Below are 20,951 nucleotides of genomic sequence, written 5' to 3'. Positions count from 1 at the left end.
AAGTGATGTTGGTTTCACCAGGGATGCTGATGATCAGTCAGTGGACACTTGGCGGCCTTTTTCTCACTTAGCTTCTCTTTTCACATTCAGCCCTTATAAGAACTGCTTCCCCAATTCTCCACTGTGTTGGCTTACAGGTATTTTCAACTTAATCTCTGAATTTGCAATTTATTATTTTGCCTTAAAGCCTATTCCTCCTCAGAACCTTCAGCATCTCTTATCTCAGTTTTCATAATCACAGACCCTAAGCCTTTAATTCCTAAAGAAAGAAACCTTGTTTAAATGACTCCATTCTACCCAAATTCTAATGCTATACCACAGCACTTAGCCTCTTCTGCCAGGAAGTAAGACACATGAAATGCATCATACAGTCAGAGGCCATACATTCGTGCTTCCTTTCTGACATTTGGAAATCTCGAAAGCAAGACCATTGCTTGGGGAAAAAACTAGGAAGGCAGAGGTCATCTTGTCTGCTGAATATAGCTTAATTTTCTTGAACACTCAAAGTCATCATTGACTGTCAACTGCTGCACAAAATGTGCTGTGCTATTATGGTCACTTTCTAGCTCATCCGCTGCTATCCCCATCTGCCTTTGTGCCTGTAGTTCACAGTCCTACTTCAGTATATACCTTTGATCTGCTGCAGTTTGGGGCATTAGGTAATAGAGGCTGTTTGAAGTGAATGTAAAACAAGTCAGTCAATTCCAAATGAGGTGTCTCCTGTAGAGTTAATCTTTTTTGGCTTTATGTTTGCTATTTCAGTGGGTAGGAGGCCATTTTTTCCTAGTCTTTATTTTGTCTGTGTTCCTGAATGGCTGACATTTGCCCAAGATTGAATTCTAATTATTTGATACCTTTCCTGTCATCTCATTTGACATTTCTCATATGGAAAGTTAAAAGTACATTAGTAGGATGTATCTGTTTTAGATTTTCTGCTTTGGGGTGTGGTCTTTCCCTTCAAGCTTAATTCATTCTGTAGGAAAACCTCATCAGGTGAATGTAATTATCATAAACTGAACGAGAAAAATTTATCGTGAGTTTGAGCCCTCAAGTTAACGTTCACTATAATAAACACCAAATCTAATTTAAGTGGACACAATTATTTAACCGGTTCACATTTAGTTCTTATATAACCTACATATGCATTTTCCCTGCATTAATTACTCTGTAATATGGCTATTCACCTGTTCCTGTTAAGCCTTTCTGTAGTTGTTAAGCACTATACACTTAACATATAAAACATACACTTGGTATGCTATATATATGTCATCCACTGTTAAGGAAAAAGAAAAAGAAAACCACAGATTAAAAATGCAAAATAAACAGTACAGATTCTGCCATATTCTGATATGGAGTCCTGATGAGTGAGATCATCATTGCTGCAAACCAGCAAATGTTGAACACTCTGAGAGAACATGATGCCATACATTCCTGCCAGAATGATTTCTGTGAGATCCAGGTAATTAATTCAGCACTAACTGAAACTCCTCATGAAGTTGGATTCTCATCATCTACCAAGGAATAATTCATTGTCCTTATAGTATTATCTATGTTATCTAAATACATGTATCACCACACAGAAAAAGAATTAATAGACAGCTCAGCTGCTTTTCTGCTACTCCTTCCTTCTGGTATTGTTTCCTTCTTGAATCCTTTGCTAATTCTTCCAGTTTGGGGACTGTGCATAGTAAACTTACAGAGTCATTGTCTGATAATATAATGTATTTTTTTTTCAGTTAACCTTTCTATTTTGAGATCATTGTAGATTCATATAGTTGAAAGAAAAAATACGGAGTTCTCATGCACCCTTTTCCTAGTTTTCTCCAATGGGAAAAACTTACAAAATTATTGCAGAATATCACAACTAGGATATTGACGTTGACACAGATCCAGGACACTTCCATCACCACAAAGATCTCTCCTGTTGCCCTTTTATAGGCACAGACTTCCTTCCTATCACCACATTTTCCTTAGCCTTTGGCAACCACGAATCTATTCTTCATTTCTATAATTTTGTCATTTTAAGAATGTTATGTAAATGGAATCTTGCACTTGCAATTTTTTGGGATTGACTTTTTCACTCAGTGTAATTCTCTGGAGATACATCTAGGTTATTGCATGTGTTGACAATTTAATCCTTGTTATTGCTGAGTAGCATTCCTTGTTATGAGTGTACCAAAGATTGTCTAACAATTTACCTGTTAAAGAACATCTGGGTTGTTTCCAGTTTGGGGCTATACCAATACAACTGCCATAAACATTCATGTACAGGGTTTTATATGACACAAAGTCTTCATTTCTCCGAGATGAATGTCTAGGAGTGCAGTTGCTGAGTCATATGGTACTTAAATGTTTAGTTTTGTAAGAAACTGCCAACCATATAGTTAACATTTTACTTAATGTTAAAATCTCAGGCTATAATGGTGGGTTTGTCTGTCCTTTTAATTCTGTTAGTTTTTGCTTGACATATTTTACAGCTGTTTGGCATATACACGTTCAAGATACCTATATCTTATTGGTGGCTTTACCCTTATGTATGAATAGTTATGTAATGGCCCTTTCTGTCTCTGGTTATTTTCTTTGTTCTGAAGTCTATGTTATGTGATATTAACATAGCCAGCCCTGTTTTTCTTTGATTAATGTTTGCATGATACATCCTTTTCCATTCTTTTAGCAGCTCATATCATTATAACTGAAGTGAGCTTCTTATAGATGGTGTATGATGAGGTCATGCTTTTTAAGTCAGTCTTCCAATCTTTGTCATTTAATTGGTGTATTTATTCCATTTACATTTAATATAATTATTGATATTGTATGACTCAGGTTTGCCATTTTATTTCTCAGTTTTCTTTTCCAGCCTGCCTTGACTGCCGTTTTTAAAGAATTCTGTTTGATTTACCAAGAGTGTTTTTGAATGTATCTCTGCTCATAAGCTTTTTCAGTGGTCACTCTATGTCTTACTTTATATATATATAACTTATAGTTATGTATAGATATCATAGTTCACTATTGTCATCTTTTTATCCTGTCTTATTTTAATTGTCTTAAGTATTTCCTTTATATATTTTAGAATCATATAGATAATACTATTTTTCTTAAACAGTTAAACGTAATGAAGAAGACTCAAGAGAAGAAGGAAAGCCTTATTGTATTTGCCCATATTTTTGCTTTCTGTGTTCTTTCTTCCACTCTGATGTTCCAAGATTCCTTCTTTTATCATTTTCTTCCTGTTCAGAGAAATTCCTTTAGCTGTTCTTTTGCAGGTAGATTTCTTGGTGATAAATTCTGTTACTTTTTTTTTTTTTTTAAATCAGAGAATGTCTTCATTTACCCTTTATTCCAGAAAAATAGTTTCACAGGACATAGGGTTCTGGGTTGAAAGGTTTTCTTTCTTTGAGCACTTGAAAAATACAATCACTCTCTTATGGCCTCCCTGGCTTCAGATGAGAAATCTGCTGTTATTTGAATTGTATTTCCCTTGTAGATACAGTATCATTTTTCTCTGGCTACCTTTAAGACTTTTTATTTCTCTTTAGTTTTCAGAAGTTTAGTTATGGTCTTGTCACAGACTTGTTTGGGTTTATCCTCTTTGGGTTCATTCATCATTTCAAATCTGTAGATTGATGTCTCTCACCAAATTTAAGTTTTCAGTGCTATTTCTTGGAGTGCTTTTTTCAATCACTTGCTCTTTGTCCTCCTTCCAGGACTCCAGTGACATGAATGTTAGATCCTTTTTATTGTCACCAGGTCCTTGAGGCTCTGTTTATTTATTTCAGCCTTTTATTCTTTGTTGTTCAGATTGGATACTTGATCATTTTGTCATCTAGTTCACTGATTCTTTCCTGTCACTTCCATTCTGCTGTCAAGCCGATCCACTGAACTTTTATTTTGGTAGTTTTATTTTTCAGTTTTAAAATTTCTGGTTGGTTCTTCTGTGTATCTTCTAGTTCTTTGCTGAGACTTTCTAGTTCTTTGCTGACGATTTCTAATTTTTTCATTTATTTCAAGCATGTTTGTGTTACTTGTTGGAACATTTTTATGATGGCTGCTTTAAAATCTTTGTCAGATAATTCTGACATTTGTCATCTTGATATAGGAATATGTCTGTTATCTTTTTTCTTTCAGTTTGAGGTCTTCCTGGTTCTTGGTATGATGAGGAGTTTTCAACTGAAACCTGGATATTTTTCTATTTTGTTATAGGACCTTAGATCTTTATTTAAGTCTTTCGATTGTCTTCCTCTCTTGGACACTACCTTATCACTGCCATCATGTCTGGATTCTGGAATCTAGAAGTTCAGATTCCCCACTTGCTTCCATTGACACGTGAGAGGAATTCATCTTGTGACTGCTAGGTAAGGATTAGAATGTTCTTCTCATCCCCCTTTCCCTGGTGACTTCCACTGACACTGTGGCAGGGGCACAGAAGAGCTCATTACCCAGCCAGCAGAGATGCAAGCCCTAGCTCCCTACTTGATCTTCTCTGACACCATCTTTATGGGAATATTGATATGCTTGGTTGTAGCCTTGCAAGGGTGGAAGTTTAGGCTCCCCATTTGGCCTTTGTTGGCATGGGTACAGGTTGGACCATAGTTTTTGCTGTGGTGCTTGGCTAGAATAGAGTCATTATTGTGGAAGAGTTTTCCTCTCTCTTGCTTGGCTGCCCCTTTTTTGGTCCCATGGCTACAGAGAGCAGGCTTTCACTAGGACTTTTTTTTTGTCTGCATCCATTGGCATTTCTGGGTTGCCAGCTTGTTCTGCTCCAAGCCTAGGATATAAGAGGCAAAAAGAACCCAGGGAACTTCCTTCCAGATCATTCCTTGGGCCCTGAAATCCCTGGTACACTGAAATCTCTGGTACACTGGCCTTCTATTGCTCCACCCTTTCAGAGTCTTTTTTTTTTTTTTTTTTTGTGTGTGTGAGACGGAGTTTCACTCTTGCTGCCCAGGCTGGAGTGCAGTGGCACAATCTTGCTTCACTGCAACCTCTGCCTCCTAGGTTCAAGCGATTCTCCTGCCTCAGCCTCCTGAGTAGCTGGGATTACAGGTGCTCTCCACCATGCCTGACTAATTTTTTTAAATTTTTAAAAGATTTTTAGTAGAGACAGGGTTTCATCATGTTGGCCAGGCTGGTCTCGAACTCCTGACCTCAGGTGATCCGCCTGTCTCAGCCCGGCCTCAGAGTCTTTTATATTTCTTTTCTAGGGTGGTTTTTGTTTTGTTTTGTTTTGTTTTGGACGGAGTTTTGTTCTGTCGCCCAGGCCGGAGTGCAGTGGCGCAGTCTCAGCCCATTGCAATCCACCTCCCAGGTTCCAGGGATTCTCCTGCCTCAGCTTCCTGAGTAGCTGGGATTACAGGCACCCATCACCACGCCTGCCTCATTTTTGTACTTTTAGTAGAGACAGGGTTTCGCTGTTGGCCAGGCTGGTCTCGAACTCCTGACTCAGGTGATCCACCTGCCTCGGTCTCCCAAAGTACTGGGATTACAGGCCTGAGCCACCACGCCCGTCCTTTTCTAGGGTTTTTAGTTGTTCTTAGTGAGAAAAATAGGAAAAAGTTCTTCTACTCCATTGTCCTGGAAGTGGAAGACCACCTGGGCTTTAAGGGTAATTTTTTTGCACATCAAATGCAACAGTGTTGCCCCTCTTCTCAGCCATGTGAGGATAGTACGCCTTTGTTTTTGGACCTTTGGAATCAAGATACCTAGTTTCTTTATAAGCCTTTTTTCCTTTCTTATTGCTTTTACAGTCTTCATGTTTATTCTGCAGTTTCACAATTATGTATTTATGTGTAGGTTTATCCTTATTTATTCTTCTCATGGTTCAGAGTTATTTTTTATTTGAACAATCCTTTAATTTTAATTCTATAAAATTCTCAGCCATTATTTCTTTAAATATGGTCTCTCTACCCTCATTCTCTTCTTTTTTTAATTTTAAAATTCCTGTTAGACCCATGTTAGGTCTTTTCCTTCAATCCTTCATGTCTCTTGAGTTCTTTTATATGTTCTGTCTTCAGCTCTCGGTACAGCCTACTGAAATCTCCAGGTTTTATTTTGATTCACTAATTCTCTCCTCAGTTTTGTCCATTTTACTCTTTAACCTATCCATTGAATAATTAGTTTACAGACAGAGTGCTCTGTCACCCAAGCTGGGGTGTAGTGGCGTGACCCTAACTCGTTGCAGCCTTGAACCCCTGGACTCAGGTGTGTACCCTCCTCAGCCTCACAAGTAGCTGGGACTACAGGTGTGTGCTACCACACCCAGCTAAGTTTTTTATTTTTATTTTTTTTAGGAACAGAATTTCGTATGTTGCCAAGGCTGGCCTTCAACTCCTGGGCTCGAGCAGTCCTCCCTCCTTAACCTTCCAAAGTGCTGGTATTACAGTTGTGAGCCAACGCGCTTAGCCTGGAATTTTTTAATGCCAACAAAATTCTAATAGCATTATTTTTAGTTTGATTGCCTGTAACCATGTGAATATTATGAGATGTTGAATAGGCTTCATCTCTCAGTGGTGATTAACATAGTTCTTAAGAAACAGGTGACAGAGCTAGGCCAAGCATCAGTAAAGGAACACACTCTTGGAGCTTAATTGAGGAGGGAGTGCTTGGTCTGATCTGGAAAAGAGTATGGAGGTGACACTTTCAAAGGTACAAACAGGGGAGCCAGGAATACGGAGCAGAGCCTTTGAGACCACAGAAGGAGTCAGGCAGCAGTGGGGATTAGCAGTGGTGGGTCAGGAGCAAGGGTAGGGAGTGGACTTAGCAGCTGAGTGAAACGGGGAGGGGGAGTTGGTGTTCTGGTCCTCCCGAGCTCCTCAGCTCCTAAGCTATGCAGAACTACGTACGGTTCTCTGATAACACAAAAAACAAAGTGAATTAATATGGGTAATATGAAGTTACCGATACTACATCATGCTAATTAACAATTTCCATTTGGAAATCCTTTATTTCCATTTTATAAAAAATAATATCCCAAATTGAATGTATTACTATGTGTAAAGAAGAAATTATTCAGTTTGTCATTGAATCAGACAAATTTCACACTTGAAGTGCTGACCTAAACTTGGCTTATGCCGCTAACAAATTACAGATGAGGGAAAAGAAGCAAGACCACGTAAATCTGCAAGTGCAGACAAAACTTATTTTTTTCCTCCTTTTCCCTTTTCCCCTGCTTTTTAAAAAGAAGTAAGAAGTAGACTCTTCAAAGTCTACCAGGCTTACTCTTTTGTACAGAAAACACTTGAAATTTCTAAACTAAGTTTGCTGCCAACTGATTATGCATATTTCTTTGAATAGTGGCTAGCAGAGGGACAAGTTTTATTCATTCCAACAGTAGTTTTCATACTTTCAGCTTGCAAAGTAATTATTCAGAGAGCACAGTTTGGAAAACCGCTGACTTAACATGTCAGCCAAATATCTAAAATCCTTAAATGTGAAGGTAAGTCAACACGCATAGTGTCATTTCACAAGATACTCAGTTACCTCTTTTTCCTGTTGTATTAACAACTAAGATACTAAATTTTATGATCATGATCTAAGAAGAAATTCACAGCACCATTTTGAAGTTATTTTCACAGTCTCTTTTTATCTTTCAGATTTTTTGTTTAAGTTCTTGGTTATTGGAAATGCAGGAACTGGCAAATCTTGCTTACTTCATCAGTTTATTGAAAAAAAATGTAAGTGTCATCAAATGGTCATTCTCCCATGCATGTCTTCTGAGAGCCCTCTCTTGCTCAGAGTTGTTTACAGTAAAACTTAAACTTTTTTCAGAGGAGAAAAGTAATAGTTTGAAAGTATGTTAAAGGGTTATGTTACTAAACTTTGGGTGATGTGATTTTTTATTAAGTTAGCATTTCAGTTTAATAATGGTTCAATATATGGTTACTTATACTGTACATTTTCCAAATGCTGAGAGATCTTACAGTGATATTGAAGATAGCAAAGGGGTTCTCTGGCGGGAATCCCATTTCCTGACAGAGTGGCCAGAGAAACTCTAGGCATACATTTTGGATAAAATAACAACATTTGGTCTTCATAGTGGGCTTGTATTGTAGTTAAGGCAGTTGCTGTCATCAATTCTGTTTTATAGGCCAGGAACAGACCTCTTGACCACACAGCCCATCTTTTACCATCAACCTTCACTGTTTTGGTAAGGGAGGTTGAATTTTTTATTTCAAACTATGTGAGACCTTGGAAAGCTGTAGAAGACTGTAGGTTTGAAAGGCCCTTAAAATAAAAAAATGTTTTTATCATAATGGAAAGAATTGTGGAGAAAGACCTGTCTAATTAGTGGCAGGTGGGTGAAGGTTCAAAAACAGAATGTCTTTTTTATTTAAGTGTATCTTAAGAAAGTATACGTGAGACACTGTAGGTGGTGGGTAAAAAGGAGAAAGAGCCAGTATGGGGTGGCTTGGCAGAAAGCTTTGAAGAATAATAAAATCCTAGAAATTTACTCTGCTACTTCCATTTTCATCAACCAAGAGCTTGTTGGAGCCTGTTTGTTTAATGACATGGACCCAGTGTGGCTTAGTCACAGAACCGGTCCTTACTGAACTTAACAAGTATTCATTCACTGGATAGTTTATTTACATGTTACCAAGACTTTGCATGGTATAGTCTTAGAAAAGAATACCCAGAGGGTACTGGGCCAGGTACTCAGCTTATGTAATCATTCTCTCCTCCTCAGAGAACTCCCCTGCATGGTCCTCCCCACAGCTCCTCACAACAGTGATGAACAGAAGGTCTCTCTTTGTAACCAGGATGCCCCTGGCCTTTAGCTATTGTTTTTTGAAGGATTTTACTCTGCATTTTTCCTGGTAGTTTACTCCTAATGGAATTTCCATACTAGTTCTATACTGTTTGGGCATGAAACAGACTAGCATAGTCACTGTAACCATTTATCCACCCTCTGCCCTGTGAATAATAAATCCAGTTGCCAAGTGGCATCCCTGATCCCTGGAAAAATTAAATTTTGTTCTGCAGTTACAAAATACAAACTAGCCAATGGACTGGATAGCCATGATATTCAATTTTAGCTTATCTGTTCATCATCACCGAAATGTTCTTTCGTAGGCCGTGTATTCCCACTGGGTTTAGCAAAATACTTATTTTGCCTCTCTCCTGCCCATTCAAGTAGTACTAATTTCTCCAACAAATTCATCCCAAATCATTTCTATAGAACACTACAATTAATGAAAACTCAAACACCTGTAGATTGCGTAGGGTTTTGTTTTGGGCTTTGTTGGAGGGTGTTTTGTTTTGGGCTTTGTTGGAGGGTGTTTATTCTTTGGTTCAGTTTTTTTCCTCCTTTTCCCTTTTCCCCTGCTTTTCCTTCCATTCACTGTTATTTCTTTAGAATATTTAATACAGTAGTTGAAACTGTCTCCACCTCATTACTTCCTGAGTTCCAGACCTGTCACTGGGCATTACGCCCTTCAGAATGGTACCCTGGTACGTCAGCAGTCGCCATCTGTGAGCATCTTCACAGCGCACAATTGCATGTGGTTCGGGTATGGCAGGGCTACCTTCAGGCATAGGTTTTTAAATGTATGATTTGTTTAGGGGTTTTGAGAAAAACTTTTATGTCTGTTGGAGAATAGGGGCTATGTGTATTATCTTTTAAACTAAATGCATCTTCTCAGTGGAATGTTGGAGAAATGAATGGCTAGAGCAATGTCCATTCCCCATTGATGTAACTCTTGGTTTTAGTGTCACTTGTTTAAATTGATAAGCCTGTTAATGTTCTAAAATTAAATGTGCTGTTCTTGTTTTTCTTTTTTAGTCAAAGATGACTCAAATCATACAATAGGAGTGGAATTTGGTTCAAAGATAATAAATGTTGGTGGTAAATATGTAAAGTTACAAATATGGGATACAGCAGGACAAGAACGATTCAGGTAGCTTTTCTCTAACTTAATAAAAATATTTGAAAATTTGATTTGAAATACTTGATGATATTCTCTCAATATGTAAGGTCTCACCCCCTCCCCAACACACCGCTTCCTTGTCCTAATCTCAGAAACTTCATTTTTGGAAACTTTGATTGACAAGACAGCTAAAATTCAGGTTAGCTCTCTGCAGCATGGATTACTAAAGAATACAGGAGGATTTCCAGGCAACTGCATTATCATTCGGAGGCTGACCCGTTCTCAGGAGGATGTGACAACTGTGTATTGTACAGTATGTTTCTAGATTCACATCAAAGCACAAGCTTGTTTTTTTCTGTGTTCCTTTTTTAAAGAAGAACTTTTTAAAACCTCTTGTGAGGGTTTGTTTTGTTTTACATTAACTAGAGCATGTTCTGATGTTTGATACACACTCCACAAAATATTCTGTCCACACTTTTATTACAATAGAGTCATAATTGAGGCTCAGAATGACTTCAGTCACTGCAAATGAGGTTACATGTTTAGTATTCTGTAACTACTAAAGCAAGAAAATAGATTAATATTTTAGTTGTGGTTTTTGCACAGATGCACAGTCAGAACAGATAGTTTTATAATTCAGTGAAATCCACCCCATTTGTAAACATTTCACTTAAAGTTGAGTATATATCTTATATTAAATCATTGAAGTTTGGCCGGGCACAGTGGCTCATGCCTGTAATCCCAGCACTTTGGGAGGCCAAGGTAGACTTCCTCACCTGAGATTAGGAGTTCAAGACCAGCCTGGCCAACATGGTGTAACCCCTTCTCTACTAAAAATAAAAATAATTAGCCGAGCATGGTGGCAGGTACCTGTAATCCCAGCTACTCTGGAGGCTGAGGCAGGAAAATCGCTTGAACCCGGGAGGTGGAGGTTGCAGTGAGCTGAGATAATGCCATTGTAGTCCAGCCTGGGCAACAAGAACAAAACTCCGTCTCAAAAATTAATTAAGTAATTGAAGTTCAATAATTGCTTCAAAAATACCATAACCACCTTTAATCACCATCATTTTTCTGGAAGCATTGATTAAACATGGTGGATTCAATTAGACATGTATGCCTTTTCCTTCTCAGAACCCCACTGAAATATCTATTAAGTAACTGAAATTGAATTAACTCAAAAAGGCCAAGATTGAGAGAGTGCACAATTATGGTTGAGAGATTTCCAAAAAAATTCTTAAAGATAGGAAGTAGATGGTGCTCTGACAGCAGAAGGAGCTCTGCCTTAAGCGCTGTAATGGGGGAAGCCATTTCCTCCTCCGGAGTCCCAGAAAAGGTCAGCATTTGGAAGCATCAGGTTCTACAGGAGGTAGACCTTACAGAGGTTCATGTTTACACACGAAATAAGAGGTTCAGTCTTTTACGTTGAAATGGAGTCTAGACTCAAGGTCATAAGGCCTACCTGAGGGCACGGGGTCAGGCCTGAAAAGAGGGAAATTAAGTGAAAGTGAAAGCTTCTGGCCCCCAACTGCACCCCCCCTGCCCGCAACCTCTTTCCTGGTCACTGGCAGCCAGGTGTGTATGTCCCACATAGGAGAAAGGAGCCTTCTCTGCAGAAAAATGAATAGTCGGAAAGGAAAGCCTTAAAGGTACTGCGTTTTGCTTTCCCGGTGAAACAGCCCGATCTCTATCCAGTCATCTGACAGTGAAACCCTCCAGGCCCACCCGCTTCACCCACACATAAAGAGCTGCTTTTAGACTTTTTCATTCCTTGCTCTTAATGATCAGGCAGAAATTTGAAGAAAGTTTCTATAGCAAAAGAGAGAGCTCAAAGGAAAGAAGCTGGAACTTTCAGGGAATAAGAAAATCACACTAAAACCACAGTATCCTCAGAAAGAAGAGCAGAGTTGAAGTATGTAATAGAAACAAAGTCATACTTAAAAAGAGCGATCAGAATAATAAGTAAACTCATGGTGAAAAATGGGAGCGATGACGTAAAGAGTCATCCAGAATTAATCCAGAAGATGCAATGCCTGACTATTAGGAGTTCCAGAAGAGAGAAGAGCAGAGGAAACAGTAGAAAATGTTTCACTGAAGGAATGAGATTCCAGATTAATTGGCCCACCTAAAATCAAACATAGTAAGGAAAAAGTCCAGACCAGAGCATGTCATGTGAAATTTCAGAACACCAGAGATGAAGTAAAGGAGACCAAAAAGGTTCCAAGAGGGAAAAAGCAGCCACATATAAAGTGTGAGAAATGGAATTGCTTTGAACCCTGCCACAGCAACATTGGAGGCTAAAAGAAATGGAAGTACTGCCTTCAAAACTCAGGGTGAAATAATTCTTCAACCTAAAATTCTAACCTTAGCCAAACTGTAACTGTGCGAGTAAAAGCTGAATACCAACAGATGTGCAAGAATGAGGAGGAAGCCAAGATTATCTTTCTTAGAGACTTCTTAGAAATGTACTTTCTTAGGAAGTTTAAGAGGATATACTTCACCAGGACAAGGGCATGAACTGAGAAAGAGGAAAATGAAGCCAGCAGGAAGATCCAGCTCAGAATGGCACAGGTCTAGCGGGACTGTGAGGGAAGACTAAGACGGCAGTCAGTATGTGATGGCACTGCCCTTCCAGGAGGACCAGGAGAACAAGTGAGGAGTCTGTAAGTGAGCTCACGACTCTTGTCAGAGCGGGGAAGAAACAGCTCTGAAATTCACAGTTTCCTAAACCTTTTGTAGAAATGAGAAGAAAGAAACTGTAAGATCCATGAGTGTAAGGGTTTTTGAGTTTTCTGTTTGTTTCCCCTGTGCCCAGAATAGTGTCTAGCACATAGGGGTGCAGTATGTGCTCTTTTAATGACTTAAAGGAAACCCAGTTACCAGAAAGAGAACTCACCTTGCTTGTGGAGAGTAGGGCTCCCATAGAGGAGTGAGGCAGGAGATACCTGTATTTAATTCAGAGACTTTTCATAACATTTCACTTTAAAACTATCCACATGTATTATGTTGGTTAAAATTACTTTTGTAAGAAAATTTAACACCTCAGAGTAGTACTCTTAAATGTGTAAATTTGTATACTTGAATAATTTGTACAAGAAACCATTTGTCAAAAGACAGTGTTGTAAAATAAATCCGAAAGTAAAATTTTAAGAAGTAGATGTGATATAGCGTATCTTGAAGAGAACCGTTAGTTCCCTCTTCCTCTAGAAGCCAGGTGCCTGCTGAGCAAGAATAGGAAGGCGCTGCCTCTTAATAGACATGAAGAAGCAAGGCCTTTCCCCCTGCCCTAGGAGGCTGTGGGGGGAAGGCAGACAGTCCACTCTGCACCTGTACCTGCCGCCAGTCCGTAAAGCGTGTGCCTCTCTTGGTAACGGTCTCAAGGCAGAGAGGAAAAGCTTCAAGCTCCATGAAGAGTTTGAAGCTTCCTAAGGGCTAAAAAGAGCATTTAAAAGTAGCTCTTCTTTTCCAAGTAGCAAAGTAATAATTAGTCATTTTGTTTGTTTGTTGCAAGCTCCACGGTTTCCTTGTTCTCCAAGGATAGGCACTGTTCATTTCTGTGGTGTCTTTCTTTTTTTTTTTTTTTCCTGACATCAAGTCTGTGGGGTTTTTCTTCACACCAGCCAGTTGGATTCTCTGACACCAGCTGGGTGTCCAATACTTCAGTTCACTTCTGACACTACCCAGAATTAATGGAGACTCTCCAGGCTAAGGGCTTAGTCTCCTAGACTGCCACCCTGACTTCAGATGCCAGTCACCACTTTAGTGCCCAGGCTTCCCGCACTTCTTGGCCAACTGCAGATCTGACAGTTCCCACGCCCTCCATCCCTCACATCCCTCACATCCCTGTCAGGTTGGAGAATTCTTTAGAATGATTCACACAACTCAGGAAAAACGTTTTTCCGGGCATTTACTGGTTTGTTAGATAGGTGTCAATTCAGGCACAGCCCAGTGGAGGAGGTGCTCAGGAGGACACCGTATGGGGATGGGCCACCCTCCCAGCACCTCCGTGCCATCAACAGCCCAGGAACTCTCTGAACACCATCATTTTGGTTTTTTTTGTGGGTTTTTTTTTTTTTTACATAGGCATGATTGATTAAAACATTGTCCATTGATGAGTGACTCAATCTCCATCCAGCTCCTCTTTCCTCCCCAGAGGGCTGAGGCGAGGCTAGAAGTTCCAGCACTCTCCTCACACGGCGAGGGCTCCCACGGCCACAGCCCCCATCCCAAGGTTCTCTAGCCTGCTCCTCTTCCCACAGTTATCTCCTTGGCTTACAAAAGATACCTTTATCATTAAGGAAATCACAGGGGTTTGGGCCTCTGTGCCAGGAACCTGGGATGAAGACCAAATATGTTTTTTTAAAACTAGGCCACAGTTAAGTTCTGGAAATGTCTAGCTAGCAGTTGTCCAGGCCCTGTGCTAGGGACTGGGGTCCTCTGGTGAGTGAGACAGCAGAGCCCTGCCCTGTGGAGGGGAGGCAGCAGCCAACACAGAGACAGAGACAGAGCATCCCACCAAGTGGGATGGTGCCACCCAGGAGACAACACACTGAGATAGACAGAGGGGGTCCACTGGATGGGGGTGCTTGGGGAACGTTGCCGAGGAGATAGTGTTAATGAGACCCAAGGGACAAGGAAAGCCAGCGGTGTGACAAGCCCAGATGGGAGTGGCAGGGGCTGGGAGCAGGGAAGAGAATGGGGCCAAAGGGCCAGGTACAGTGAGGGGTATGTCCTGTCGTGGGCCTTGATGAGTTGGGCTGCTCTGAAGAATGGACTGTGGGCCACACGTGGCAGCAGGGACAGCAGTGTGGGCAGACACAGGATCTGTTTAGGAGACTGGACTAGGCAGGCGGAGTGAATGTGAAAGTGGACAGGAGTTGAGGATGAACGTGGAGCTGATTTGCTTTAGAAACAGGGTGGGTAGTGATGCCTCTTCCTAGGCCAGGATGGGCCTGGAGGGTGGAACCAAAAAGAGTTCTGCTGTGCAAATGTTAAGTTTGACATGTTTATCAGGCAGTCTCATGGAGATACGGAGGCAGCACTTGGATCTGAGCTGGAGACAAAATTTGAGTCGAATGTTAAGAGAGCTCAGAACCCAGCTCTGGGGAATTGCAATCCCAGCAGGGCAGATTCGGAAGAATGACCAGAGCCAAGAGAAGTGGCTGGTGCACGGGAGGAAGACTAGCAGAGTGCAGGGCGCAGAGGCTGCGCGAGTGAGTGAGCTTCGGGTGCACAGAGGGTGGGGATCTTGACAGGCTTTTGGGGAGTAGCAGAGAGAGACATCAGGTTGGAGATGAAGAGGAGGAAGCTGCAGGTAAAGACAGCTCTTTCAGAAAGCTGGATGTGGGGCCAGGCGTGGTGGTTCACGCCTGTAATCCCAGCACTTTTGAAGGCAGAGGTGGGTGGATCATCTGAGGTCAGGAGTTCAAGACCAGCCTGGCTAACATGGTGAAATCCCGTGGTGGCGGGTGCCTGTAATCCCAGCTACTCGGGAGACTGAGGCAGGAGAATTGCTTGAACCTGGGAGGTGAAGTTGCAGTGAGCTGAGATCGCGCCATTGCGCTATAGCCTGGGTAACGAGCGAAACTCTGTCTCAAGAAAACAGAGTTAGATATGGAGAAGAGCAGACAGTGGGACAGTAGCTGAAAAGATTGTGCAGCATATTTCTGTTTTGTGTTTTAAGATGGGTGCTACCAGAGCCAATTTATTTTTGTTTTGCTAATAGGAAAAATCCTGAACTCCTGGCTTTTTTTTTTTTTTTTTCTGTTGCCCAGGCTGGAGCGCAGTGGCATGATCATAGCTCATCATCACCTCGAACTCTTGGGCTCAAGCAGTCCTCCTGCCTCAGCTTCCTGAGTAGCTGGGATTATAGGTGTGCACTGCCATGCCTGGCTAATTTTTTATACAGACAGGGTCTCTCGTCTTACCCAGGCTGGTCTCAAACTCCTGGCCTCAACCAGTCCTCCCTCCTGGGCCTCCTAAAGTGCTGGGATTATAGGTGTCAGGCCACTAATGGGAAAAATCTAGCAAAGAGGGAGAGATTGACAATGTAAGGGAAAACGTGTGACCGAAAGACGCCTTCAACGAAAGACGCCTTCTTGAATGTGAGAGTGGATATGACATGCTGGCACACTCAGTTTCCCCATGGTAATGGGGCAGGGATGCAGATGGATGCAGGGCCATGGTGACTATGGATTCCACCGCCCCAAGAGGTGGCGAGAACTGGAAGAGATGGAGAGAGTTGTGCTAGGGAGTGGGGTAGATGAGGAGCCCACAGAGAAGCGGGTGGATTGCTGAGCCCCTTAGTGCCCATCTAGTGGGTGGTGCTGGCTTCCGCCTGCAGACAGCTCACCCTGCTAGGAGTTCTCAAAGGAGACATCCATCAGAGAGCTGCATCTGCTTTGAAGGAATCTCCTACTTGTCGCAGTGATGTGATTTCAGGCAGAGTAACCCCTTTCACATATGTTCAGGTGTCTGAATCATTTCTCTTTTAAACCGGCGTCTGTCCCTGTGCCGTGGTTTACAGAGCAAGCGTGGGGTTTTTTTTCATGGGAAGGTGGGATACGGTAAAGGGTCTCGATTGAAAGTAAAACCAGTGTAATTCTTCCAGGTCCGTGACGAGAAGTTATTACCGAGGTGCGGCTGGGGCTCTCCTCGTCTATGATATCACCAGGTAATGCCAGCTGCCCGTGGTGAAGGAGGCTGCTCAGTGCCCTGCAGCCCAAAGGCTGGTCTTGGCAAGGTGCCTTCCGTGCAGTGTGTGCTTTGTGTGTCTGGGGACGGTGGTGTGGCTGGCATCCAGGAAGCCCCTTAGCCCTTCCATCTGGGGTCTCAGAGGTCTTTGAACAAGCCCCTACCACTGCTTTCCCATGCAGAGAAATGTGTTTGTAAGGTTTTAGGTAGATGAAGCAATCTGTCTTACTGCATTACGTTTCTTGACATGATGCTTGGACACTTTCCTTCAGGTTCACAAAGCTTTATGTACGGTAAGTTATTAGAAGTGAGTTGAGAGAGGGCAAGGATACAGACGCTGGGCTGAGATTGCTTGGTTCAAATCCCAGTTGCAGTCACTAGCTGGGTGACCCTCTCAGGCTAGCTGCTTCAGCTGCCTGGGCCTTAGTTTCCTTGTCTGTAAGATGGAGGTAGTAATAATCCCATGATCCTCAGGAGGTCATTGGGAGATTTAAATTAGTTAATGTGAAGCACTTAGATAGTAGCTGTTTGTGACATATGGCAATTTAACTGAAATAAAAAATTCTGTTCCCCGATTGCACTGGCCACATTTCAGGTCCTCAGTAGCTACACATGGCTGGTGACTACCATATCAGAACAGATTATAGAACATTCCTATCCATGAAGAAATCCCATTCGACAGCGCTGATCTGAGTAGCACTATCTCAGAAACATGTCATCTAAACGGCATCACCTGGGAGCCCTTTCTGGGTAGGAACCTGTCCAGTGAGCGGCTGTCGGTCAGCCGCTTCCCTCTTCCAATCTGTGTCCCTGGAGACAGGCATTCTGAGAGGAAGCAGGCAGTTTCTGGCCCAGCCCTTCCTGCACTTGCCCCGGCAGTGAAAGGCTCTGCCTGCTAAAGTGTGAAGTCATCAGTCAGGCTCGCAAAGTGCCATGAGAAGAACTCGGTCTTTAGACACATGAGGGCCAAAAATAGTAAGTCTGAGAGTCGGTTCTGGAGCCAGACAGAGCTGGTCAAGTCCTGGCTTTGCCACTGGCTGCTGTATGACCTAGGGCAACGTAATTAATCTCTCTGGGCCTTGGATTTCTCAGGGAAAAGGAGAATAATGGCAGTCTGTGTCATGGAATCCTTATAAAGAATCAATGTGATAAAGTTGTAAAACAAAGTACTGGCACATTGCAAGGATTCATTAAGTGGCAGCAGTTAGCTATGAAATCTTGCCTACCAGAGTCTAGTACCTTGCACATGCTAAGAGCTCAGTAGATGTCAAATGAATGAAGGAATGTCTCTTTCCTTTTGCCCCATGACTGGGCAAACAAAAAATGACAAAATATCTGACTTACTGTCTCATTTTACCAGAAACAAAACAAAACAAACTCTGTGGTATATATTTGGTATATACCACAAACTCTGGTATATATTTGGTGCATTCACATTGTCTGAGTTACCTTAAAGGTGTTGGTGCCATTACCCTGAAATGTTGAAAAGCGGTATGAGTAGTGAGAATGACTGGAAAGAGTTGCTAGTTTTATAAAATACATGTATTATTTTCACAATCTTATATTACGCAGCCGAGAAACCTACAATGCGCTTACTAATTGGTTAACAGATGCCCGAATGCTAGCGAGTCAGAACATTGTGATCATCCTTTGTGGAAACAAGAAGGACCTGGATGCAGATCGTGAAGTTACCTTCTTAGAAGCCTCCAGATTTGCTCAAGAAAATGGCAAGTGACCTTTTACTTCTTACTGTTTTTCAAATGGCATATTTGAGGATAAAAGCATTTCTTTGAATTTAAAACATATATTGGAATTTCGAGATTAAATTAGATTTAGGAAATGTGGAATTTCCAATTGTTTTTACTATAAATTAGACCTGTTTAGCATATTTTTAGTATATTGCATTCTGCCTGCAGACGTTACTATAATGATAAAAGCAAATGTAGTAACATTATGTAATGACTTCTCAGTCTAAGGTCTTTTAATATTAGAGATCTTGGGCTAAAGTGAAATTTACAACAATAATCTTTAAAGATTCATTATTAAAGACTCAAATGATGTCATTATTTTTTAATGTATTTTGAAGGAAATTTGGTGAAGTTTAGCCCAAATAGAAAGGGAAGCAGAAGAAATACTTGGCTTATTGGCTTCATTTGCTAAACTTAAGTCATTTGGTTATAGGTGACTTTGAAACTGTTTTGAATTTCCGTGTAGAATACATGAAAATGCCACATAAAATTAATGGTTGCTTTATTAATGGATAAGAGAATGATTTTTTTAAAATTCAGACATTTTAAATAACTTTAATTTTTAGAACCAAAGACTATAATATGCTAATATCAATATTTGAATGGACTCTAAGATTCCAAATTATATTGTAACTTTACTAGTTTCTTGCTAAGAAAATAAACATGAGAGAAATCCATACGCCATTATGACAGTTTTTAAAAAGCTGTTTAGAAATCAGAAGTTTGGAATGTTAACAAAAATGAAAAGGAATTTAAATGTCATCTAAACTCATTTTTACAAGTGAGGATACAAGAGGCTAGAGAGGCTGTGGTTTGCTGAGAGAGCAAGCAGAACAGGCCTTTCTGCTGAGATGAACAGCCACTCTAGTGGGTAGAAAGAATATTAATTCCTATACTCTCTCTTCGTGGGCTGTATGACCAACTGCAGTATAGTTCCCTAAAAAGTATAAACACTTGTAGGTCATATTTGTGGTGACACTCAGATTGTTTGAAGGAGGACATTGCAACTTTGCCTGAAATCAGTGGCAGGGCCATTTTGGCGAGCCAGCTCCTTCTTGATGGGTGGTCACTCAGCTGGGGAAGCCTGGTTGCTTGCTCAGGCCTTTCACCAGGTGAAGGGCTAGCACAAGATTCCAGTGACTTTTCAGTCCAGTGCTAAAATTCTTCTAACATTTAAAAAACACATAACGACATATGTTGGTTTTATACTGACAGAAATATATGGTTTTAGGTTATAAATGATATTTTGTCTGCTTTTCTAAGAGAATGCTGTACAGACTTTTAGTAAGTGAAAAGTATGATCATCTTCTAAATATGACTTTATTTTGTTTGATGTCCATTTTAGAGCTGATGTTTTTGGAAACAAGTGCACTAACAGGGGAGAATGTAGAAGAGGCTTTTGTACAGTGTGCAAGAAAAATACTTAACAAAATTGAATCAGGTAAAAGCCTTTCCATTAGTCAACTTTTCTTCTGCATATTTTACACTCTAGCTCAGTAGATCACCTTTTAATTAATAGTTTCAGGAGTGGTTTAATAAAGACTATTCTCTCTGTACCTGCCAACCTAAAATCATCACATATGGGTTCAAAGGTCATGTTCTCCTGGCTGAGGTGAAAGCCCCTCCTTATCAGGATGGTTTCCATGGTGATGAAAGTGGATGGGCACACCAACTCAGCTGTGGAGGAGTAGTCAAGGTTTCAGAGAGTGTTTGCATTTAGAATTATAGTATTTCTTGGGTCCTTCACTAAAAGGAGGAAGAATAGGCCTTTGTCCACTCTGTCAACAGCATGCTAATTCTGTTGGGCCAGTGGTCATGTGTAAGGGAGTTACAGGTACATGGTGTAGTGTTGATCTTTGCAGATCGGGCATCATGGAGCTATGGAGTCCAGAGTAATTTTATTTCTGAAGCTCACTGAGCATGCCTCAATTATAAAATGCCTCATTTTTGTGTTTGTTGCTTCAGTTAAAATAATTCAAAATAATCCTAATGTAGGCAGCTGACAAAATACTATGTGATTCTCATTTACTAAAGTAACTATATATGGGCATCACTTTCAATTGATTCATTCAAACATCTGAGTGCCTATTCTTTGTCAGATGCTGGGATACAAAAATGAATAAATCACACCCCTTGTCCCCCAAGAAACTGTCTTTCGTGGGAGACAGTCAGAGGATAATTATAATATCACGAGGCTGATGTGGTAATTGAGGGATGCACAGGCTCAGGGTAACATGAAGAAGGGGACCTGCCACAGCCAGAGGATAGAGGAGGTGTCAGGGAGGGCTTCCAGGAGAAGGTGTTAGATGAGCTCAGGCTTTCAGAATATAAGGAAGAGTGAGCCAGCAAAGGGAGTGAGGAAGATAGAATAGCAGGAGAAAAGGTTGAAGAAAGGCAGGAACCAGCCAGTCCTCATCAAGGATCTAGAACTTTATCTTGTAGATTACCAATTCTCGACCCTGGATGAGCACTAGAGTCACTGAGATGCATTAAAAGTTCTCATCCCAGGCTTTGCCTCTGGAGATACTGAATTAATTGGGCTGAAGTATGGTCGAGGCATCAGCGTTTTTAAATGTTCACTCATGCGGTTCTAAGGTTCATCCAAGATTGAGAACCACTGCTGTAGGTGGTGGGTTGTCAGCAGGTGGGTGAT

General features: G+C 41.1%; 1 protein-coding gene across 4 annotated transcripts in view; it reads left to right on the top strand.

Annotated features, from left to right (window-relative positions):
• The window catches only part of RAB4A (RAB4A, member RAS oncogene family), a 34,199-nt gene that overhangs the window by 8,021 nt on the left and 5,227 nt on the right, over nucleotides 1–20,951 (top strand). The window contains exons 2-6 of one of the 4 annotated variants that reach the window (XM_033200517.1): nucleotides 7,590–7,670; nucleotides 9,776–9,890; nucleotides 16,468–16,530; nucleotides 18,123–18,277; nucleotides 19,644–19,739. In XM_033200517.1, the coding sequence (XP_033056408.1) occupies nucleotides 7,590–7,670; nucleotides 9,776–9,890; nucleotides 16,468–16,530; nucleotides 18,123–18,277; nucleotides 19,644–19,739 (510 nt within the window). Of the gene's footprint in view, nucleotides 1–7,589; nucleotides 7,671–9,775; nucleotides 9,891–16,467; nucleotides 16,531–18,122; nucleotides 18,278–19,643; nucleotides 19,740–20,951 lie in introns of those variants that run through there. The other 3 variants (XM_033200518.1, XM_033200520.1, XM_033200519.1) reach the window with 3 other exon arrangements.

The sequence above is a fragment of the Trachypithecus francoisi genome, unplaced genomic scaffold (assembly GCF_009764315.1).
Source record: "Trachypithecus francoisi isolate TF-2019V2 unplaced genomic scaffold, Tfra_2.0 Lachesis_group5, whole genome shotgun sequence".
Classification (NCBI taxonomy): Eukaryota; Metazoa; Chordata; class Mammalia; order Primates; family Cercopithecidae; genus Trachypithecus; species Trachypithecus francoisi.
Note: the sequence above shows the minus strand (reverse complement) of the source record. Positions and strands in the feature narration are given on the sequence as shown.